We start from the raw sequence: 19,601 nt of genomic DNA, 5'->3' as shown, positions 1-19,601 counted from the left end.
AGTGATATAAAAAGGTTTAAGCTTGGTTTAATCATGGCTCCCACACTGAGCATTTTTCTGGGCCAGGTTTTTATTGCAGGGCCTGTGGGTGCTTTATCTGATGGCGTTCAATCAAAGCGATGTAAACAAAAAAAGGGAGAAAACCCCAATCACTGTTTTCCTGAAGGAGCACAGCAAGTTATCAGCAGCAATCTGCATTTGACAGCATTCCCCAATGATCAGATAAGAGTAATGTCAGCAGCTAGAACACACTTAACCAGAAAGACAAACAAAGCATGACAAACTGCATAACAAACACGGGTTAAAGCTGTCATCAAAGATGTAAGGTAGGAGTGTTTCCTGGACTCAAATAAGGATTCATTTATGTCTGAACACAAACTCAGGCATGTTATGCTTTCATTGAAAGTGGGCTTAGAAGGACTTAGAAGGGGTCAAACAAACATTTTTAAGGGTAGGCATCACAATGTTAAACAAAAAGTAAATGAATCACAGGATTCCTAATCCCGATTCATCTCCAAATATTTGATGTCCCTAACCCTTTTTCTGAGAACATAAATCACTCACCATCTCTTGTGCCACGACCTCAGGGACGTCCTTTTCCAGGTCAAACATGAACTCGATGGCACCAGTCTCCTTGTATTTTCCTTTTAGTTTCTTGTGGTCCTCCACCCAAAGTTTAAGGGCTATCGAGTCCTTTTTCCCATCATCGTCCTCAGCTAGCTCCACCCTAACACCTGTGTCCTCAGCAAAGAAAGCATGGTTCAGCAGCTCCTTGATGGTGTACCTGAGAGGAGAAACACCAAAACTCAGGCAATAATGTGTACAGAACACACTGCTGCCACTTTTCTGTAATGTACAGTGTTTGCAGATAGCATCATAATGGTGGGCTGCGTGATTTCATTTTCATTCAAATTGAATTGTTTATTTGAACCGGGACAGTGCACATTGATGAACACTTTAAAACAAAATAATGCTTACAAGTGTAAATGAGCCGGATTTTAGCTTTGAGCTAATTTCCATCCGTAGTCCCGTCACATACAACATATAAGAACATGACATTTGTATACATAGCAAAAATAAATACATCAGTGTTTCCCACAGAATTTGATTCTATTTGTGGGGGCGTTTGTTATTATTAATAATGATTCAAAAAAAATATTATAAAAAAAAAAAATACTTTTTTTTTAATACTTTTTTTTTTTTAATTTTCCATTTTTATTTTGTAATCATCTCGCGACCCCCACTCGGGGTCTCGCGACCACCCCCACTTTGGGAACCTCTGCATTAGACCACCAACAAATAAATAAAAATAATAATAATAATATATTTTTTTTTTTTATGAGATCCATTTGTGGCGGACGATATTTAATTGTGGCGGCCCGCCACAAATAAATCAATGTATGGGAAACACTGTACATGATATGCAGGAAGAGCATGAGCAGCATACAAGCATTTACCACGTGGCACTACAATGTAGCAGCTATGATATATAAAGTACAAGAGGAGATGTCCTTTTATAAAAGTGCATTTAGCGGTGATTACACGTCTGTTTGTTGCTCAACCATTCTTTAAGTTGTCCTTTAAAAACTATTGAGAGTGGGACAATCCCGTATCTCAGTTGGGAGGCTATTCCAGAATGAGCTGCCTTTAATGGAGAGGACATTTTGTCCAAAAGTTGTCCGTCTACGGTGGACTTCACAGTCTCCTCTGATTCCTGACCTAGTGCAGCGTCCAGTGTTTTTTGTGGATGAACTCCCCAAAGGGAATAGATCATAAAGGGACGTGGATTTCCTTTTGTGCAGAGACAGAGCAACTCGCTGAACCCAATCATGCTTTCATAAAAGAAGCCACTGGAAGCTAACTAAGGGTTCTTTTCCCCTCTGTAAACAAACTCATTATGTAACATAAATTGAAAGACACCCTGCAGATACGGCGGGAGACTGCAGTGCAGCTGAGAGGCCGACTGTCAGCGCCACGGCAGCGGAGCGGGGGAGGCGAGATAAGGCATGAGAAAGATGAGAAGGCACCTTGTTGGCTCGAGTGGCTGGAGGCTGGACAATGATGGGCACTCACCGCTCCTCTTTCTTTTGGCAGATACACTCCCCAATAATCTCCTTGATTTCAGGATCCATGACCTTGTTGTAGCTGGCTGGCTTCACTCCCTGAGAAAAGGGAAATATAAACAGATGCTGAGGGCACGCAATGGAAGGATGTTGTGGTAATATCATAAAAAGAACAATAAAGGAAAAGGGTGAGATGTTTATGGGACGCTCCACCCTAAATCTTATCTTTATCACTCATACCAGTGACAGAGCACGGCAGCCGAGGTCAGCCTGAATCCAAGTCAATTGCACTGATTTGGAAAAAACGGATTCAAATAAATCTTGAAAATCACCTCTCTTTATCTGAGATCAATATGTGCATCAAATGATAGCAGAAATGAACTTGGTGAGTTTAGTGTTTGTGAACTACAATGAGAACAAATCTGCATTAATGGTGCTATGGCATTTTAACTTTTCAAAACACCCTGAGTGTGGATGGAGCGTGACAGCAGAAGTGGTTTGAGAAGTTTCTATAGACATTTCCATGCCCTTCCTGAGTTCCATACTCCAAATATTTGAAGTTGTAATATTTTGAACTACTTTTAAAAATGGTGGAATTTCTGGTAATCCTACAGGTTATTAGATGCAACACTTTCTGCATTTAAGTAAGTTCCTTCTAATGAAGCACATGCTCAGAGAGTGGTATAAAGCTATCAGGGCTTCTCTTTGATCAATCTGCTATTAATATCCTGCAGTGGTCCCTGCAGGCCACTCTATGCATACAGTTACAATCCAGAGAACTGTATGAAGACAGCTGCACTGATGCTGCCCAACCTTTTCTACAGGCATCCAGGCCTCCAGTGCTTTAACAGCAGGTGAAAGATTCATCTCTCCGATTCCCACACTGGCAAGTCTCAAGCGAGGAAAATCAATACCCTACATCAAATCAGCAATACTATCATGACTTTAGACACTCCCTTATCTAAAAACAGTTGCAGTATGTTTTGCTAGCATACTTGAGACATACTTGTTCAAACGGAATGGAATACAGCCTTTAGGCTTTATCTAAAAAGGAGATTTGGACTCCCTCTGTGACTCCATATGGCTCATTAGGTTATTCACCCGAGACACAGGGCAGAGCAGATCATGTACTCTATGACAAATTGCTGCATTTCTGCATTTACATAAAACACCGTAGAATTGTGTTCTGCCGCAGCTAAACCATCTCCAACGTCATTTCTCACAGACTCTGGAAACATGACAACCCTGAGTTATTACAAAATGCAAGCTACTGAGTAGGGTCTCTTTTAGAACACCTCTGGATACGTTGATTTTTAGAAACACAATTATATTATTATCATATGCTATGAAAATGAGAAAATGTGTGACCATTTTGTCATATATATATATATAACAAATAATTATCTTTATATTAAAATAAATAATAAATACATGTATTGGTTAAAAGTTGTAATGAACAATGGATGCAGGTCCTGTTGTTTGTACACAAAAATACCAATAAACTATCCTTATAGTGTCACAGGTCTTTACAAGGTTATCATGGTTCCATCGTCTTCATCATTATCATTAAGGGCTTCTTAACCAGCTATGTGAAGAATAAGAGTCAAATATTTCCCCAAATCATTATTTCTGACACTGTACAGTATCTGGACTCACACTAGTGACTTTGCGGTATATCTGAGCAGCATTCTGACACTCGGAGTAGGGATACTCTGAAGTGGCCATCTCCAGCATACACATGCCGAAGGCGTACACATCCACAGCCTCATCGTAGTGTTCCTCGTACATCTCCGGAGCCATGAACTCTGGGGTGCCTGAAGAGAGAGGATCGTTCACATGTCGTGTACTTTTTTTTTTTTTTACTGTAGGCAGCATTAGTCTGTCAAGTTACATCTTATTTCACCTACCTATGACGCTCTTAGCAAAGGAAGCCGCCTTAAGTGTTGCCAGCCCTAAATCTCCTATTTTGACCGAGCCTGTAGGTCCAGTGATAAAAATGTTGTCACATTTAAGGTCCCTGTGGATGATGGGAGGGGTCCTGGTGTGGAGAAAGTGAAGGCCTTTCAGGATCTGCCTGCACCAGCTCCTCAGAACCTTTGGCTTCATTACCTTGAAACGCTTCAGATAGCTGTAGAGGGGAGAGGGAAACACATTACCTGACAACCGTATGAGTTTCAAAATGGCCTTTCAGTGAAACACAGATAGGCTGACCTTTCTTGGAGAATCTGAAGAAATAGTACACGTACAAATGTCACTGAAATCTGAGTAAGAATCTGTATAGGACAAAATTGAATTCCGAATGTTTCACTTTTTTGAAGGATTGGCCTTCACCAGTGCTTACGTTTTGAGCGTTCCTGACGTCATGAGCTCCGTTACTAAGACAATGCACTTCTTCCCTTTAAGGGGACACTCCCAAAAGTCATAGAAACGGACGATGTTAGGATGTTGAAGACCCTTCAACATCTCTGCCTCCTCCTTGAAGCGCTGACGTTCCACTTTAGACAGCTTGCGATCCTAGAGGAAAGAGGACAGATGCAGCAGAGAGAAGTAATGAATATGAAGCACGAATGAAAAGAAACGTATTATAGCACGTTTGCTTCACAGGAACAAGCAGATGGAGTGGGCCGTGCCCTCGGAGGAATTTCCCTGCACATTTCAAATGCAGGCATCCAGTATGTTTCAGCAAAGTGGGAAAGACAGTGAGTGTCAGTCTTTGAGCCGTGTACACATCTCTAATTGGACCATATGTGTATCATAGCTGATAACAGCAGTGTGTGTTTTTGGGAAGAATCAAGATCAGTTGATTTCTCAGGGCGTAAATAGATTCAGCCTAAACATTTTGTGTGTAATAATGAAAGGATGTTGAATACCAGTTCTCACAGGGAAGCATAGCGGATGTGGAGAGTGGGTGACAACAGGAGCAGCTGTGGGGGAGATTGAATCCACTCATTGACGTGGCCACACCCAGGACACACTGCAGCTAAAGGTTACGTATCATCGATCTCTCCCATCTTGCTCACTCACTCCTCTACTACCTTTTGCTCCTTCTCCCCCCCCCCCTCCCCCTTTCCCCCAGATCTGCAATCCGTCCCTGCACCCCGTACACCAACCACTCCCTTCTCCATAACCAAACAGCCCCTGCACACACGTCTTCGGTAAGTATCCATATAAATCGCTTCCTCAGTCCTCTGTGAGGCTGACCCTGCTCTGACAGCACCTTGCTTTTAGGTAGTGCCACGGGGTTATTTATCACGGCTTCCTTTTTTCCAAACTACCCCAGCAACGCCTTATGCAACAGACACACGCTGCACTCCAGCACTGAGCATGGACCAGAAGCACGACCCCACCCCTCTCATAGACCGACGGCACCGACGGAGGTTGCGATAAAGACAATCTAGCGAGATCTAATCTATTTAATTATTCAACCACAGTCAACTTTCTGTGAGATGAAACTGCAGAACAAAATGTAAAAAATCAGCCTGAACAACATAGACATCATTAAGGGAACAAAACGTGCTGTGATACAATGCGTTGAGGAGTGAAGGGAAGCGATGATAAAGCATGCCGTGTGTGAGAATGTGGCATATTAGGTTTTGTGTGCAAGTGAGTGGGGGGTGGGGATTTTCACTGCACCCTTCTAAAGTCCCATGAATTATTCAGTTCTGCGGAGAACCTTTTCTACTGAGGCGGGCTGAGCGGGGAAGGGCTCGGGCCGCCCAAGTTGGGCTGGGTTATCCCCGAGTGCTCTTTGTTGCACATGGACTGAAGTTTACCTGCACTACAGGTCAAAGAGGAGGAAGGAGACAGCTTGAAGCACACTGCAGCCCTCTCCCCCATAGGAGCCACACCCCTCATCTCCCCTCAATACCGTTTTATCTTTCATGCTCCCTCCTCCTCTCATCCGTTCTGCTCTCATCTTTAGGGAATCCTGCTGCTATTCGTAAATAACCCCCACCTCGGAGTGTTCCCCCAAACACACCTTTATCGCTCTCTCATATCTGCTTTCCCTCTCAACAGACGCCACATGTAGGCTGAGAGGCGTTGTGCACAGCATGACGAGATGCACAGACAGATATGCACACGGAGCAACCAGAAGAATGTCACTCTCAAGAGACCCTTACCAGAGATAGGATATGAATGTAAGCATCGGTAAGAGAGTCTGTAATTGCTGCATAGTGACTATAAGGAATGTGAGCATTTAACAACCGTGACTCGAGATTACATTAGACTTGACAAAAGAATAGCGCTGCAAACAGATCATTTAGTGTTTGTGTGTATATATATGTTTTCATAATCTTATCAAATCTGCAATGACTAAAGTAGCCCCAGCCGGCTGCAGCAGAGTGTGGAGCCGCCCAGGCGAGATTAAACAGACACGCACAGAAAGCATAGCAGGAGGCAGGGAGAGGGGAATAGATTGTGACATTAGCAGGAAGCAATCTATGAAGCTGTGCTCCACTCGGCTGCCACCCAATACAGCGCTGAGCTGGACTATATTAGAGCCCAACTCTGCATTTCATTCAGATACACAGATCAGACCAGGTAATAGATTCAAATGCAAGTTCTGGGAATTGTGCAGGCTAACACACCATGTGATGGCACAACTATGTGTTCAAATCAAGTTCCTGCTTTAAAGTCACATGTTGTCTGCAGTCCAGTTAAGGACAAAGAGCCTTTTCTAGGTAGAGCAAAGCACGTACACCGTTTCAGTTTGGCTTAAACAGAGGCCATATTTGCTGCAGAATGCACGGTATGCGCGGGTAGATGGTATCGCTGCAGGTGTCTTACAGTGGCCCTTTTTCGTTATCGGTAAAATTCCTTGCAAAGTTTACTTTTAGTTACCCAAATTAATCTGGACACTTGTGAAATATTTGTAGTTTCTAAGAGCAACATGCTGGATAATAAAACTGATGTGCTATTGGGGAACTTTGCTACCATTTGATACATAAAAAGCATGGCCCTTTTGAAGGAGCCTGGAATCTAGTCTGTAATATAGGCAGGATGGCTAATGCACCTTGATTATTGGACTAACAGGCTCATGCTGAGAGCAGAGTGAAACACGCAGCAGCACAACATGAATCTGTCAAACATGAGCATCCTTCATGTGAAAACAGTCCCAACAGTGCAGGGCTCCAGAAGCATATTCAATAGTTTACCGTTTCATTGGAATATCTGCCTGAAAACAGCTGCTGAGCTCAAACAACATCACAAACGATGGTGAGTCAGAACAATGCTTCACAGACAACAGAATGAAACAGCTAGTTTTTCCTGCAGTGATTGCATTTTTTGCTTGATATAAAAATAAAAATAAATTGTCAAGTGCTACCGGAATTTAGGGGGCTATATCGGGATGAGTGTCTCCTATTGATTATCCATTAATAGAATTCGACTGCGCCTAGTGGGGGAGCTGTCGGGCTAAAGAGTGTCAGGCAGGCCATCTCCCTGGAGCTTCAATCTCAGAAACATCCGACAGTTTCAAGAGCACAAAACACAGTGAGTGATAGATGCTGGTAGTGCTTGAAGACTGAAAAGAGTCACTTTATAGACACCAATTCTGAAGCTAGGAAGTTTAATTGTAAAAATAAGTTTCATCTGTTACCTCACAAAATGGTTTTAGAAGAGCAGAAAGGTTGAGTCATGACCTTTATCAAAATGGATTTTTCTCATCCCATAATAGGAAATTACATAACTGCAAATGAAGGGTGTGAATGATCTTAATGAACCCATTAGCCTTACACATAAGAACGGACAGATTCCAGTAGAGCAGGTATATGGAAAATAACCACTTCTATTAAATAAGCTCAGAAATGAATCCTGGTATGAAACAGCTACAACATATTTGCTAAATTATAAAATAGCACACTTGAATCCAAGTTGATGAATCACTTGTAATATTCTGGAATATGGGGAAAAAGGAAAACCATTTTTACAAGTTTGTTTTATAAGTCTCTCGTGTGTGAATGGGCCTTTATGAGGGTTTGGCAGATACTCACTTTTTAACTATAACAAAATGTTTTTTTCCCCTGTTTGAGTGTTGCTGTAATTTACAAATGATATGAAGAATCATATGGTCAACTGTGTGGGTCAAATGTTTAAGAAATCTCAGGATTACAATGCTTTGGCATATAAAATGACCAAGCAGAAGACCCAAGTCACCGGCTACTCTGGTTCATATTGTTCTTCTCATTCTCACAATTCCCCTAGCTAAAATCAGTCAACCAGTGAGATACACATCCGGTTGAGTAAACGTATTAGGAGCGCATTAGTCCCAATTAAGGCTGCATAATGACATGCTCAAAAAAGAAAAATCTGTGTCATCTCCGTTTCACAGCTTTTGGTCGTAATTACAATTTCCGCTTTCCCCGCAATAAACTGGCCTCAAATTGAACCGTAGTTAATAAGGAGCAGATTAGCATCGTTTGGGCTTAGTAACAATAGTGTGACAGCGATGTATATTTAAACAACTTATCAACAAGTTCAACTATAAAACCTAGACAGCTGGTGAACCCAGTGTACTCAATGTGTGTGACAACACTTGGCTAAGGAGATTATGAAAGAAAATATTTCACCTCAGGAATCAAATCAACACACACACACACACACACACACACACACACACACACACACACAATTGATCCGGCTATTGATCTCTTTTCTGCAGGTCAGTATGATACAAAACACCGACCATAAAAGCTGTGTCTTGGTCGTAGCTTATTTAGAAAAGTCAACAATGCGGATATTCTGCATCCTGACACATGAAGCCAGGTTGCCAAGTTTAAGGAGGTATGCTAAATGACTTGGCTGCTCTGCCACCCTCAGCACCCATCCCCAAAATAACTATTGCAGTGCTTCTGCTGCCGTAACAAAAGGCTGGTGCAGGGCGGCAAACCATGAGCCAGCACAATGCCCACAGTTGAATTGTGTCCCATCAGGAGGCGTGACTGCAGGAGAGTTTTGGCCGACAGCTTTACCGGTCACTTTGTTTTCTCTATTTCACTGTTACCCAGACAAGCAGACACGCCACACCTAAGCTGTGCTAATTGGCACACTCGCACACAGGGTGGCACAGAATGACATTTTCAATAAAGAAGAGCTGGTGAGAATGCTGTAAGGCTAAGAGAAGAGGAACTATACATATCACTACTGCTCGTCAAAGAGGAGCCAGAATGACAGGAACACTGACTTGATGACAAGATATACAGGTATTGTGAGGATACATCTGCACATGGCTAAATGATTGTTTCTGCCGTTTGTGTTTCAGGGGGTTTTAGTTTAATAAAATAAGGTGGAAGGAATTAGGAGAAGCTAAGAGGAGGGGATGACTGAAACAAACGGCCACACCCACAGCACCCTTAGTTAACAGGAAGGAAAGAGGAAAACAACAGCATGATGAAACACTTGGACTTATGCCTAACCTTAACTGTAAGTAGTCCGTAGTGAAAGTTGATTGCAAAAGGTGTTGGAGTGTGTAATGTGTGTCAGGCTAATTGTGACAGGGAGTTATGTGGATTAGCCATACGCTTTCCGGACACAGACTAAATGCGTAATCTGACAAACAAACAGTTCTTTGACACAGAGATAAAGAAACAAAAAAGTCTGATTCCACACATGCCTCCTTAAGGACTAATGCTTCTCATGCAACAGCCCTGAAAACTGCTGACTGATCAAATCTTTGTTTACAGCCTGAATGACGCTGGATGTTTGGAGGCCAATGCTGATATCAATATTAGTTGTACAGTGTCAGTGGTCCCTTTAATACTTTTATTTTCCATGAAATCCCTCAAATTTGCTGCGGAATCCTAAAAAGTATAAGTTGAAAAATAATTTACAGTTGAACTTTATTAAAGCTAGTTAATTCATTTACTATCAATACATTGACAAAAAAAGCTTGTAAATGAAATGTTACCAAGGTAAATTATGTAGCAGTGTGCTGCAGTTTATGTTTGTATACATACGCATATGCATTTAACTTTTGTAATAATCCTGTTCAGAGACCTACAGTAACAACCAATGCATAGAGGTCACACAAAGCCTAAGGCCCATTGTAAAAAAGCACAAAGTATCTAATACAGCTTTGGTGCTATGATACCCGGGGGAGCAAGTTCCCCCACTGCCCTCAGAACAAATATTCACAAATGTGTTCATTGCCCATGTAAATGTTAAAAGCGTAATGAAGCCAACGTGGACTGTTACAGGCCGGATAGTAAGAGTGTGGAGGGTGCAGGGGGGCAGTGTTCCCCTTTTCACACATCACCAATGATGACGCTTGGAGCTGAGTCACAGCAGAGGGGGGTGCGGACGGAGTAGAGATGTCCCGAGCCAAACTCCATTTTATCAGTCGCTGCAGAGTGCGGGCACAACGTAAAAGAGACGGCCTTGAATCAGCAGAATTCTTCCGACCCAGACTCAACAACACCCAGGCAAAACCTGAATGGAGAATTTAGAAGCAGTCGTCTTTCTTCGGGTGTGAGGCACCTTTAGCATCACTCGTCCTGGTCATCAATAATAAAAGCAATTTACAAAATGCTTTGTTTAATTCATCACTGCGATCCTTAACTAACACTTCAAGGTTGCGTTAGGTACAACGACAACATAAAGCTAAAAGGAACACAGAAGCAGGATATGCCATCTTAGCAGTTCTAGCCAAAACAATCAGAATTCTCATTATTAATAAGGTAATATAAAAATGTGAAAGTAGACAGAATAAAGGACCACAGCTGCAGAAGAAAAGAAGCACTGATGAAGGGTCAAAGTACTACTGAAGAAACACACTAGATGGTGTTCCTTTTAAGTTTCAAATCAATACATACCAATTTGACATTTTTGGAGTCCTAAACTTAGTTTTGGTTGTACTGTACAAGTTGTAAAGCTACCTGAAGAACAACCGTTTGTCTTTTCTCCCTTATTTTTCTTACATTATTGCCAAAGGGTAAACATATCATAAACATATGAACCCCAATGCAACATCACTGCTTACTATCCTTTAACCACCAAAGGTTTGAATTACTGTCTGCAAAGATGAATATGATACGCTTCAGAAAGTTAGAATTTTACTCAGGATTCCTCATTTGGGGTATTTTAAATGTACATTTCATTCAACACAACAGCATGAGCTTCCCATCTAGGGTTGTGTGCATTAACGTATTTGTTTTAGAGTATTTTCCATAAATATAAGATCAGAAGGTAAGCCAGTGAAACCCTGCATGCACTCGTACACACTGTGTCCCCCTACATGCATACCTGAAACGTACAAACTGTCCCCCCCTACATGCATACCTGAAACGTACACACTGTCCCTCCCCTACATGCATACCTGAAACGTACACACTGTGTCCCCCTACATGCATACCTGAAACGTACACACTGTCCCCCCCTACATGCATACCTGAAACGTACACACAGTGTCCCCCTACATGCATACCTGAAACGTACACACAGTGTCCTCCTACATGCATACCTGAAACGTACACACAGTGTCCCCCTACATGCATACCTGAAACGTACACACTGTATCCCCCTACATGCATACCTGAAACGTACACACTGTGTCCCCCTACATGCATACCTGAAACGTACACACTGTGTCCCCCTACATGCATACTTGAAACGTACACACAGTATCTCCCTACATGCATACCTGAAACGTACACACTGTGTCCCCCTACATGCATACTTGAAACGTACACACAGTATCTCCCTACATGCATACCTGAAACATACACACAGTGTCCCCCTACATGCATACCTGAAACGTACACACTGTGTCCCCCTACATGCATACCTGAAACGTACACACTGTGTCCCCCTACATGCATACTTGAAACGTACACACTGTATCCCCCTACATGCATACCTGAAACGTACACACAGTATCTCCCTACATGCATACCTGAAACGTACACACTGTATCCCCCTACATGCATACCTGAAACGTACACACAGTATCTCCCTACATGCATACCTGAAACGTACACACAGTATCTCCCTACATGCATACCTGAAATGTACACACTGTATCTCCCTACATGCATACCTGAAACGTACACACTGTATCCCCCTACATGCATACCTGAAACGTACACACAGTATCTCCCTACATGCATACCTGAAACGTGCAAACAGTATCTCCCTACATGCATACCTGAAACGTACACACTGTATCCCCCTACATGCATACCTGAAACGTACACACTGTATCCCCCTACATGCATACCTGAAACGTACACAGTGTCCCCCCCTACATGCATACCTGAAACGTGCACACTATGTCCCCCTAAATGCATACCTGAAACGTACACACAGTATCCCCCTACATGCATACCTGAAACGTGCATACCTGAAACGTACACACTGTATCCCCCTACATGCATACCTGAAACGTGCACACTGTGTCCCCCTAAATGCATGCAATGTATATCCCAGGCACACAAACCTCATCATTTAAAAAATGATTAATAAAACTAAACAGCAAAACTCTGTTTATATATCCAACAGTCCTTGAACATAAGAGGATTTACATTTGCTTAGAGTAACAACTTACAATTCAATTCAAGACACATGTGCTACTGTGTGGCCATTTGTCTCCGCTTATTATTACGTTAAGTGATGCAGAGTTCAACTAAAGTGTGTGTTAACAGTTGCCCTTGTCTTCAGACCACAGAGCCTACAGTAAGCTGGAGGCCATAACAGGATACAGAGGTGTTCCACATTCATTCCTACAAATAACCTTTCTTAATACCAAAAAGGATTACACGTCCTAATAAGCTGTTGTGACAGCTTGTATTGTTGGCAGAGGGAGGAGGGAGTTCAAAGGTCAAATAGTTGAATCTTCGTCAGATCTAGAGGGGTGATGTGTCTCTGAAGGTTGTTCACTGAATCTGCTGTGATCAATAAAGACACTACTATAAGGATGACTCAGCAGTGCAGGCACAACAAGCTCAATTCACTCAGGGATACAAGACATTGGATTGTTGGAGCATTACTGACAAACAAGGTAATGAAGAACGGAAACAATTAGTCGATTGACAGAAATGTAATCTGCTACTTTTTTGTCAGCCAGTTATTGTTTAAGAACAACCAAACATGTTGTTTGAATTTGTCCGACAGTTATGTATCCGGCAACAACAAGGACTCAATTCATCGCTCAAAAATGTTGCCAAGTTATTCAGTCAGGAAAATAATCCTTAGTCTCAGTCCTACTGTAATATATTGAGGTCATTGAGAAAAAGTCTCAATTATGGAAACATATTACCAAACACAGCCAAAGTTGCACTGAGATAGGAACATAAGGTTTGCATAGATCCTCATCAAAAATGAGTGAAACATACGACTGGGATTTGCTTAACAATAATACAAACTGTGGCCTTAAAAGATACAGAAAAAAACATCTGACGAGCATTATGAGCTTGAAGAAAGGGATGCTGCGATGTGCTGGAAGGTGTATGATTTTGTATATTTAGGCTCTTTCTATCAAGCATCTAAAAAGTGACTTTCAAATAGTTTGATAAGATTTTACAAGTCAGCTCTTCCCTGTGGGTTCTTCATTGTAGAGCTGAGAAGAGCTTTCCCCAAATGAAAACACCCCAATTCTCAAAACACTAACTTCTGTGTGTGCGTGTGTGTTCCCAAAGGACAACAACGCACCATTTTCTGATCAAAAGTAAGCCAATTTGGAACAAAATACACAAGACAACTCTGAACTATATTCTTATTGTTGACTTACTTTATGTAGGGAGGAGGTCGAATTACTCATACCTTCATGCTATATACTCTTACTTCTCAAAACACAAGGCAAAAGTTACATGTTACAGACAAGTTAGCTTTTTAAAACTGTTTTTGTTGTCTTTAATCTAGACTGCATTAACTACTAACCAGCATCATTCCAACATGCCTGTTGTAGTTCTACCAGAGGCCACAATGCTGTGTCTCTAACCGGCTTGTCTCCCCTTCCCTCTTCAGCTGGCGGAGTGACAGGGAGCTCCAGCATGCCTGATAAGATGCTGTTAGCAACAGCCGCTGGGTCTCTCCGTCTTTGCTTCCTTACTGTAGGCCACATTCCTTTTATGCCCCAATGCCAAATGAGCTGTAACCAATGACCCACTTCAGCAAGTTCGGCAACTTTGTTTTACTTTTGCCATTTGATCAGGCAAGAAGGAGTTTTTGTTATCGCTATACATAATATTGCAAAGAAACAGCCATAAACTATGATCAGGAACACATATCCATCCTCATAACATGACTCACTCTAATCTACAACGACAGCAGAATCCAGTGTTGAGAACCAAGGCATTGACAGTGGGTCATGGTGGCACTTTCTAGGTCCGTTTGGTTTAAGGATGCCAAATCTCCAGTAAACACAGAGAGACAGGCAGATTTATATCACTGCTATAGTGTCACTGCCAGCTCTGGATTCACACACTGACAGCCAGATATAATCTGCAAGAGAAAAGCTCAATGCCAAATGCCACAGACAGGTCTGCAAGAAGTCAAAAGTAAACTGTTTCTGCGAGTGTGCGCACAACATTCAACACAGAGATACGAATCTATACACAGAGCCACAATTGGCCGAAAGGGGACGTTTCCAGGGTTTACAAAATAAATTCCAGTGCGCAATGATAAAATGAGACAAGGCAAACAGAAACACAAGAAGTGCTTCTTCACAACAATGAGAAACTCACAACAGGAGTCTTTCTCTCCGATGAACATCCTTGCCTGAGCTAGGACCATCTGTGTTATGCCGGCAGTCTGGCACAGAAACATAAATGTGGGGGAGCTGGGAGAGGGAGGAAAGGGGCAGGGGGGGTTTGGAGATAGAAAAAGAGAGAGAGAAGGAAAGAGAGAGAACGAATAAACATAGAACCAGATTAACATTTCTGGGCAAGAAAGCCATGTGACCACTGGAAGGAGGAAACACTGTGGAAAATCACGGAGTCATATCTCCTGCTCCACATCTTCCACAGAGCCCCTCTGTCTTCTACCACAGTTCACTGAGCTGGGTAAAGCTGGCATTGTCTGCATGCAACACTGAAGAGTAAACAATCCCAACACAGGCATACAATCTTTACTTTAAAGTCTTTGGGTGCAGTCTTAAGACTAGTTGATACCTGTTCTGCCTTGCACCGTGCTGTTGAACATGACAGAGAAGATCTGTTGTTATTGTGGTCAGCGTGGGTTTTGAATTGGACCATCAGGCTTTAAAGTGACTCTTAAGTGACTCAAAACAATATAAAGCATGCTGGTAGGTCCCACCAACGCTACAACATGAACATTTATCTTTAAGAAAGTCAATAAAGCATTTAATCACTCGCTAACAACGAATCCGCTGGCTGAGCTTAGTACACCTACTCAGATAAAGGATACGTTTGGTGCTCACCATCTGACAAAAAGGCAACTTTGTCCAAAAAGGCTTAACTTAAAATGTGATTGTGGCTTTGTGAACAACAGCAGCATTATTGAAATATCCATAAGGACTAAAGCTAAAATGATAAGTTGACTAATCTTCTGTCAATTTGATAATCATTTAGCACGACTCCTGACATTTCCCTGTATGTGATTTTTATTTTTGCTGTTGTAATTTGTTGTCTTCTGTTTGCTATTGTAGTAAAGTGTTTGTATTGCATGTACAGCACTTTGGCTCGACCAAAAATTGTTTTAAAAATGTGCTATATAAATAAAACTTGATTTGATTTAATTCTTTGTGTCATTTTTAATGAAATTGACTATTTCTTGATTTTCAAATGTGAATATTTGTGGTTTTCTTGGTCTTTAATGAAAGCAAACAGTACATTTTCAGTTTTAGAAGGACTCTGTTCAACAAACGAAACATCTGAAGTAGGTCTTACTTTCATTTGTATTATCAATTATTTTAGCAGCATGTTCAATTATCAAAATATTTGCTAATTCTTTTTCCGTTACTAGATGTTTTGTTAATCAACAAATGGTTGCAGCTGTAATAGATAACATATGTCAATACCCAATAAAGAAAATATCTTAGATAAGCACTCAAATGTGCACCTATTAAGTTTCACGTTTACAGATCTGCCACACTTTAGTAGTCTGACCTTTTTCACCACCACTCTAGTAGATTAATTGTTAGTTTTATAAAAGGCGGGATTAATTCACGTAAGATCACAAGGACTTCTCAGTAAGCTAAAGAACCAGAGCGCACTTTGACACAGATTGATCAGGTCAGCACAGGGTTTTGCTTATCAAACCGTTTTAATGGAAGACTGTGGGCTTAAAGCTACAACATATGAAACAGCTACTAAATGAGAACCCTGATTGTGACAAAGGAACATTTCTGGTGTGATTAAAATCTATTATTGAGTGTCTGCTAGAGGGAGTTTGAATGTGACACTAGGGGAGAATAAAATATATAGTAAATTGCTTCCTGCTTCACATCCTATCATCCGCTTGCAGCTCAGTGTTATCAAGTTGGGGGAGATCTGGGATTGCTCACTGCTACAATCAGTCTGCATGACATCACCCACGTGAAGTCATCATGTCTGTCAGAGTCAGCACTGCTGTATCTTTACTCATTCCTAGCCAATGTTATCTTCAAAGTCCTCACCAGGGATGAGGTGCGTCACTGCCTTACAAAAGCAGTTTAAGTTCTTTCAATGCATTCTTAAGTCCCAGAGGTTTTCAGAATCATAGGAATTAGTATTCACGGAGGCCACAGGACCGCCACACTGTTCACAGCATGCTACAGCGCACTTTAGCTGCTTCCTGTCTGTCTGCCTAACTCCTGTTGCACAGGGGGAGGCAGAGAAAAACACGGAGGAAGACAACCATTGTCCAGCCCTGTCCACTTCAATAACTTCACCAGTGCTCTTACAGCTGAGCAAATCACTAGAATACAAATGAAGGATGGGTTGAACTGTTGGAAATGAATCCTTAACCATTTTAATCAGAACGGTGAAAGAACTAATTAAAGAAGACGTTTTCTTTCTTTAAGGGGGCCAGTCATGCCTACTGTAGTCCCCCTTAAGCCTCCTGGGAGAGAGAGGTAGGAAATCTCCACTGCATTCTCCAAAAAACGGGAGATAATTAGTTAATAGCTTTTGCTAGACTAAGCTGGTGATTTTCTTGTGTCTGTGTAACATAAGACAAGGTAGAGAGACACGCCTTGTGCATTTGCTAAACTGCTGATCACTCAACTTCAGTGGTGATATGCATCCCCACGTCAGCAGCTAATGCTTGTCAATCACTTTCCCTGTGTAAACCATTTAAACTTTAGTGGTAACCCATTTGCATCTTAGCAGGATCCCTCACGAGGCTGCTTGACAGCTCCCTGAAGAAATCACCATTATGCTAACATCATGTGTGAACCTTCACCTACAGAGAGAAGAGCAAAGAGAGGGGGCTTCCTGCGGTAGTCAGGCATTCATCCACTAATATTGATTGCCAATTGAGAAACAAATTGTGCATTGCTTGTAGAGTATAAGAATGTGAAGACCGTTTCTGCTTTTGTCTCCCATGCCCGAATGCAAAAATAAGCCATTAAAAAAAGGATGTTATATGTGGCTCATGAATAAGCTTTTTCTAGCCTTTACTTAAACTGAGTGTATGATTGGGTGTCACAGACATGTTATATTTAGTACTTTACCTGCAGCTCACACCAGGCAACTTCCACCCAGGTCTCCGTATCCAGGCCCTTGTAGACAGTCTTGAAGGAACCTCTCCCCAGCTCTATGTCAAACTTCAGGAATCTTCCTCCTGGAGATGTGGAGACTGCTTTCATCTCTGCCTCCTCTTCGTTCTCCTCACTGGATGCCTTGATAGCAGCTTTACCACCACCATTGCATGTGGGATTTAAGGAATCTCCACCTTTCTCCTTCTCCTCATCCGCACTGGCACTTTCTGTTGCACTGTCTTTATGCCCACCTTGACTTTCAGTGCTGGAACCTTCCTGTATCCCACTGGTCCCCCGCGTCCTGTCCACTATTGTCCGCAGGTTTATGTTTAGGATCTTATTCCTGTTATCACATTCAGGTGCTTCAAAGGTCTGCTCATCTGCGTCCGAGAACCACAGACTCCTCCTGATAAATCTCTGATGCACATTCCTCTGATAACTGGACGCACTGGGGTCACTCACCCCCCTCCCTACTGAGTCCACATGGTTGACATTGCCATCACCCATGGTCTCATACATATTTGGGGCCAGTTCACGCTGAGAGTTGGATACAGAGGGGTATTGTAATTCTTGGTGGACCTCGGAGTATGAATTAGGCTCCATGGTGATTTCAAAAGTTCAGTCACTTTGGTTTCCAGTTCATTCGTGCCATGGCTAGACTTCCCAACGTGCAGAGCTAGAGATGAATACCTGCAGCGCCCACTCGGTGACGCAGTTTGCCAGCCGAGGCCCCTAACGACAGTGGGATGGATGATAGACGAGATTGCATCCGATATGAAGATCTGCAAAATAAACGTGTAGCAGAACTTGAAACAAAATCAAACATTTCCTGGTGTTTAGGGGGGAACTAAATATATATATATATTGGGTTTATGGATGTCAGACATTACGGAGTTTAAGTTTGTTGATGTCAAATAAGCAGGTGGATAAAAAAAGAGACCAGCCCACGAGTTTAAAACATTTATTTTAGCAGGAGCCATTAACGGCGAGGGAAACGACAAGCTAACTGGCTCTGACGTCATAAGTTAACGTTAAGTTGATTCAGAACTAACGTCTGTTGCTAATATACCGTAATATCTCAGGTAACAAAGGTTAGCTACAACATTAAATGACACTGAACAAAGATGGGACACGACTTACCTAGGTTTAAAAAGCGACCAAACAACCTCGGCTACACTCTCGTTAGCTTTCCACGACACATACGGACCTGTCAGATGTTAGAAAAGCCCCGCTAACGTTAGCAGACTGTCCATTGCGTTTCAAAGGTGCACTTTAAAACGCCCTATCTGCATAGTGTCCACGTTTTCACGTAAACAGGCAACCCCAAGGGTAGCAAACAAATCCGGGTCCAGCTAAATCTTTGCTAAGTGATCAAAAACCCCATATTGACGATGAAAAAAGACGAATATGTTGTATTTATGTCCTTTTAAATCCTCGCATCCTTTTCCTCGGGTGCAGCTACAGCAGCTCACGATGCCTCTCCATGGTGCCTGCTGTATGCGGAGCGAGTGGTTAAACACCAGAAAGGCCGCTTTAAGACACGGGAGATTTCTGTGTGACTACCTCCCCTCGGTAATTAATTTAAGTGGACAACAGTTTTTCGCTTGCTACCCATTAGGTTAATACAACGGTAAGGCTCACAAATGTGTTTCCCATTCAGCTGCTCGCTTGGCTCCACGCCCCTGGTAACGACTGGAGGGACCGTCCAATCACAGCACGCTGGGACACCACATTAGACCCCACTCATCTGTTCAGAGTGACACATAGCTCACATACAAATACTTATTTAAAGGCGGTCTAGAATCAATTCAAGTGATTGACAAAGCGGATAAATTATTATTCTTTCTAAAAGCCTGTTATCGTCTGTGTACATGTATTTAATTTATCTCACGCCCTTCACCAAC

The 19,601-nt window shown here is 42.2% G+C and overlaps 1 protein-coding gene across 11 annotated transcripts in view; it reads right to left on the bottom strand.

Moving 5' to 3' along the window:
• LOC307037756 (serine/threonine-protein kinase WNK2) overlaps nt 1-19,545 on the bottom strand; it is a 42,805-nt gene extending 23,260 nt beyond the window's left edge. For 4 of the 11 annotated variants that reach the window (XM_079678823.1, XM_079678828.1, XM_079678829.1 and 1 more), the window contains exons 1-7: nt 18,838-19,539; nt 17,671-18,479; nt 4,405-4,577; nt 3,971-4,191; nt 3,720-3,877; nt 2,074-2,162; nt 565-784 (exon numbers count right to left, since the gene is read on the bottom strand). In XM_079678823.1, coding sequence (XP_079534949.1) covers nt 565-784; nt 2,074-2,162; nt 3,720-3,877; nt 3,971-4,191; nt 4,405-4,577; nt 17,671-18,300 — 1,491 coding nt within the window. In that variant the 5' untranslated portion in view covers nt 18,301-18,479; nt 18,838-19,539. Of the gene's footprint in view, nt 1-564; nt 785-2,073; nt 2,163-3,719; nt 3,878-3,970; nt 4,192-4,404; nt 4,578-17,670; nt 18,480-18,837 lie in introns of all 11 variants that reach the window. The other 7 variants (XM_079678831.1, XM_079678833.1, XM_079678824.1 and 4 more) reach the window with 4 other exon arrangements.
• Between the last annotated feature and the right edge of the window lie 56 nt (nt 19,546-19,601).

Source organism: Notothenia rossii, assembly GCF_949606895.1.
Source record: "Notothenia rossii genome assembly, chromosome: 4".
Lineage (NCBI taxonomy): Eukaryota > Metazoa > Chordata > Actinopteri > Perciformes > Nototheniidae > Notothenia > Notothenia rossii.
Note: the sequence above shows the minus strand (reverse complement) of the source record. Positions and strands in the feature narration are given on the sequence as shown.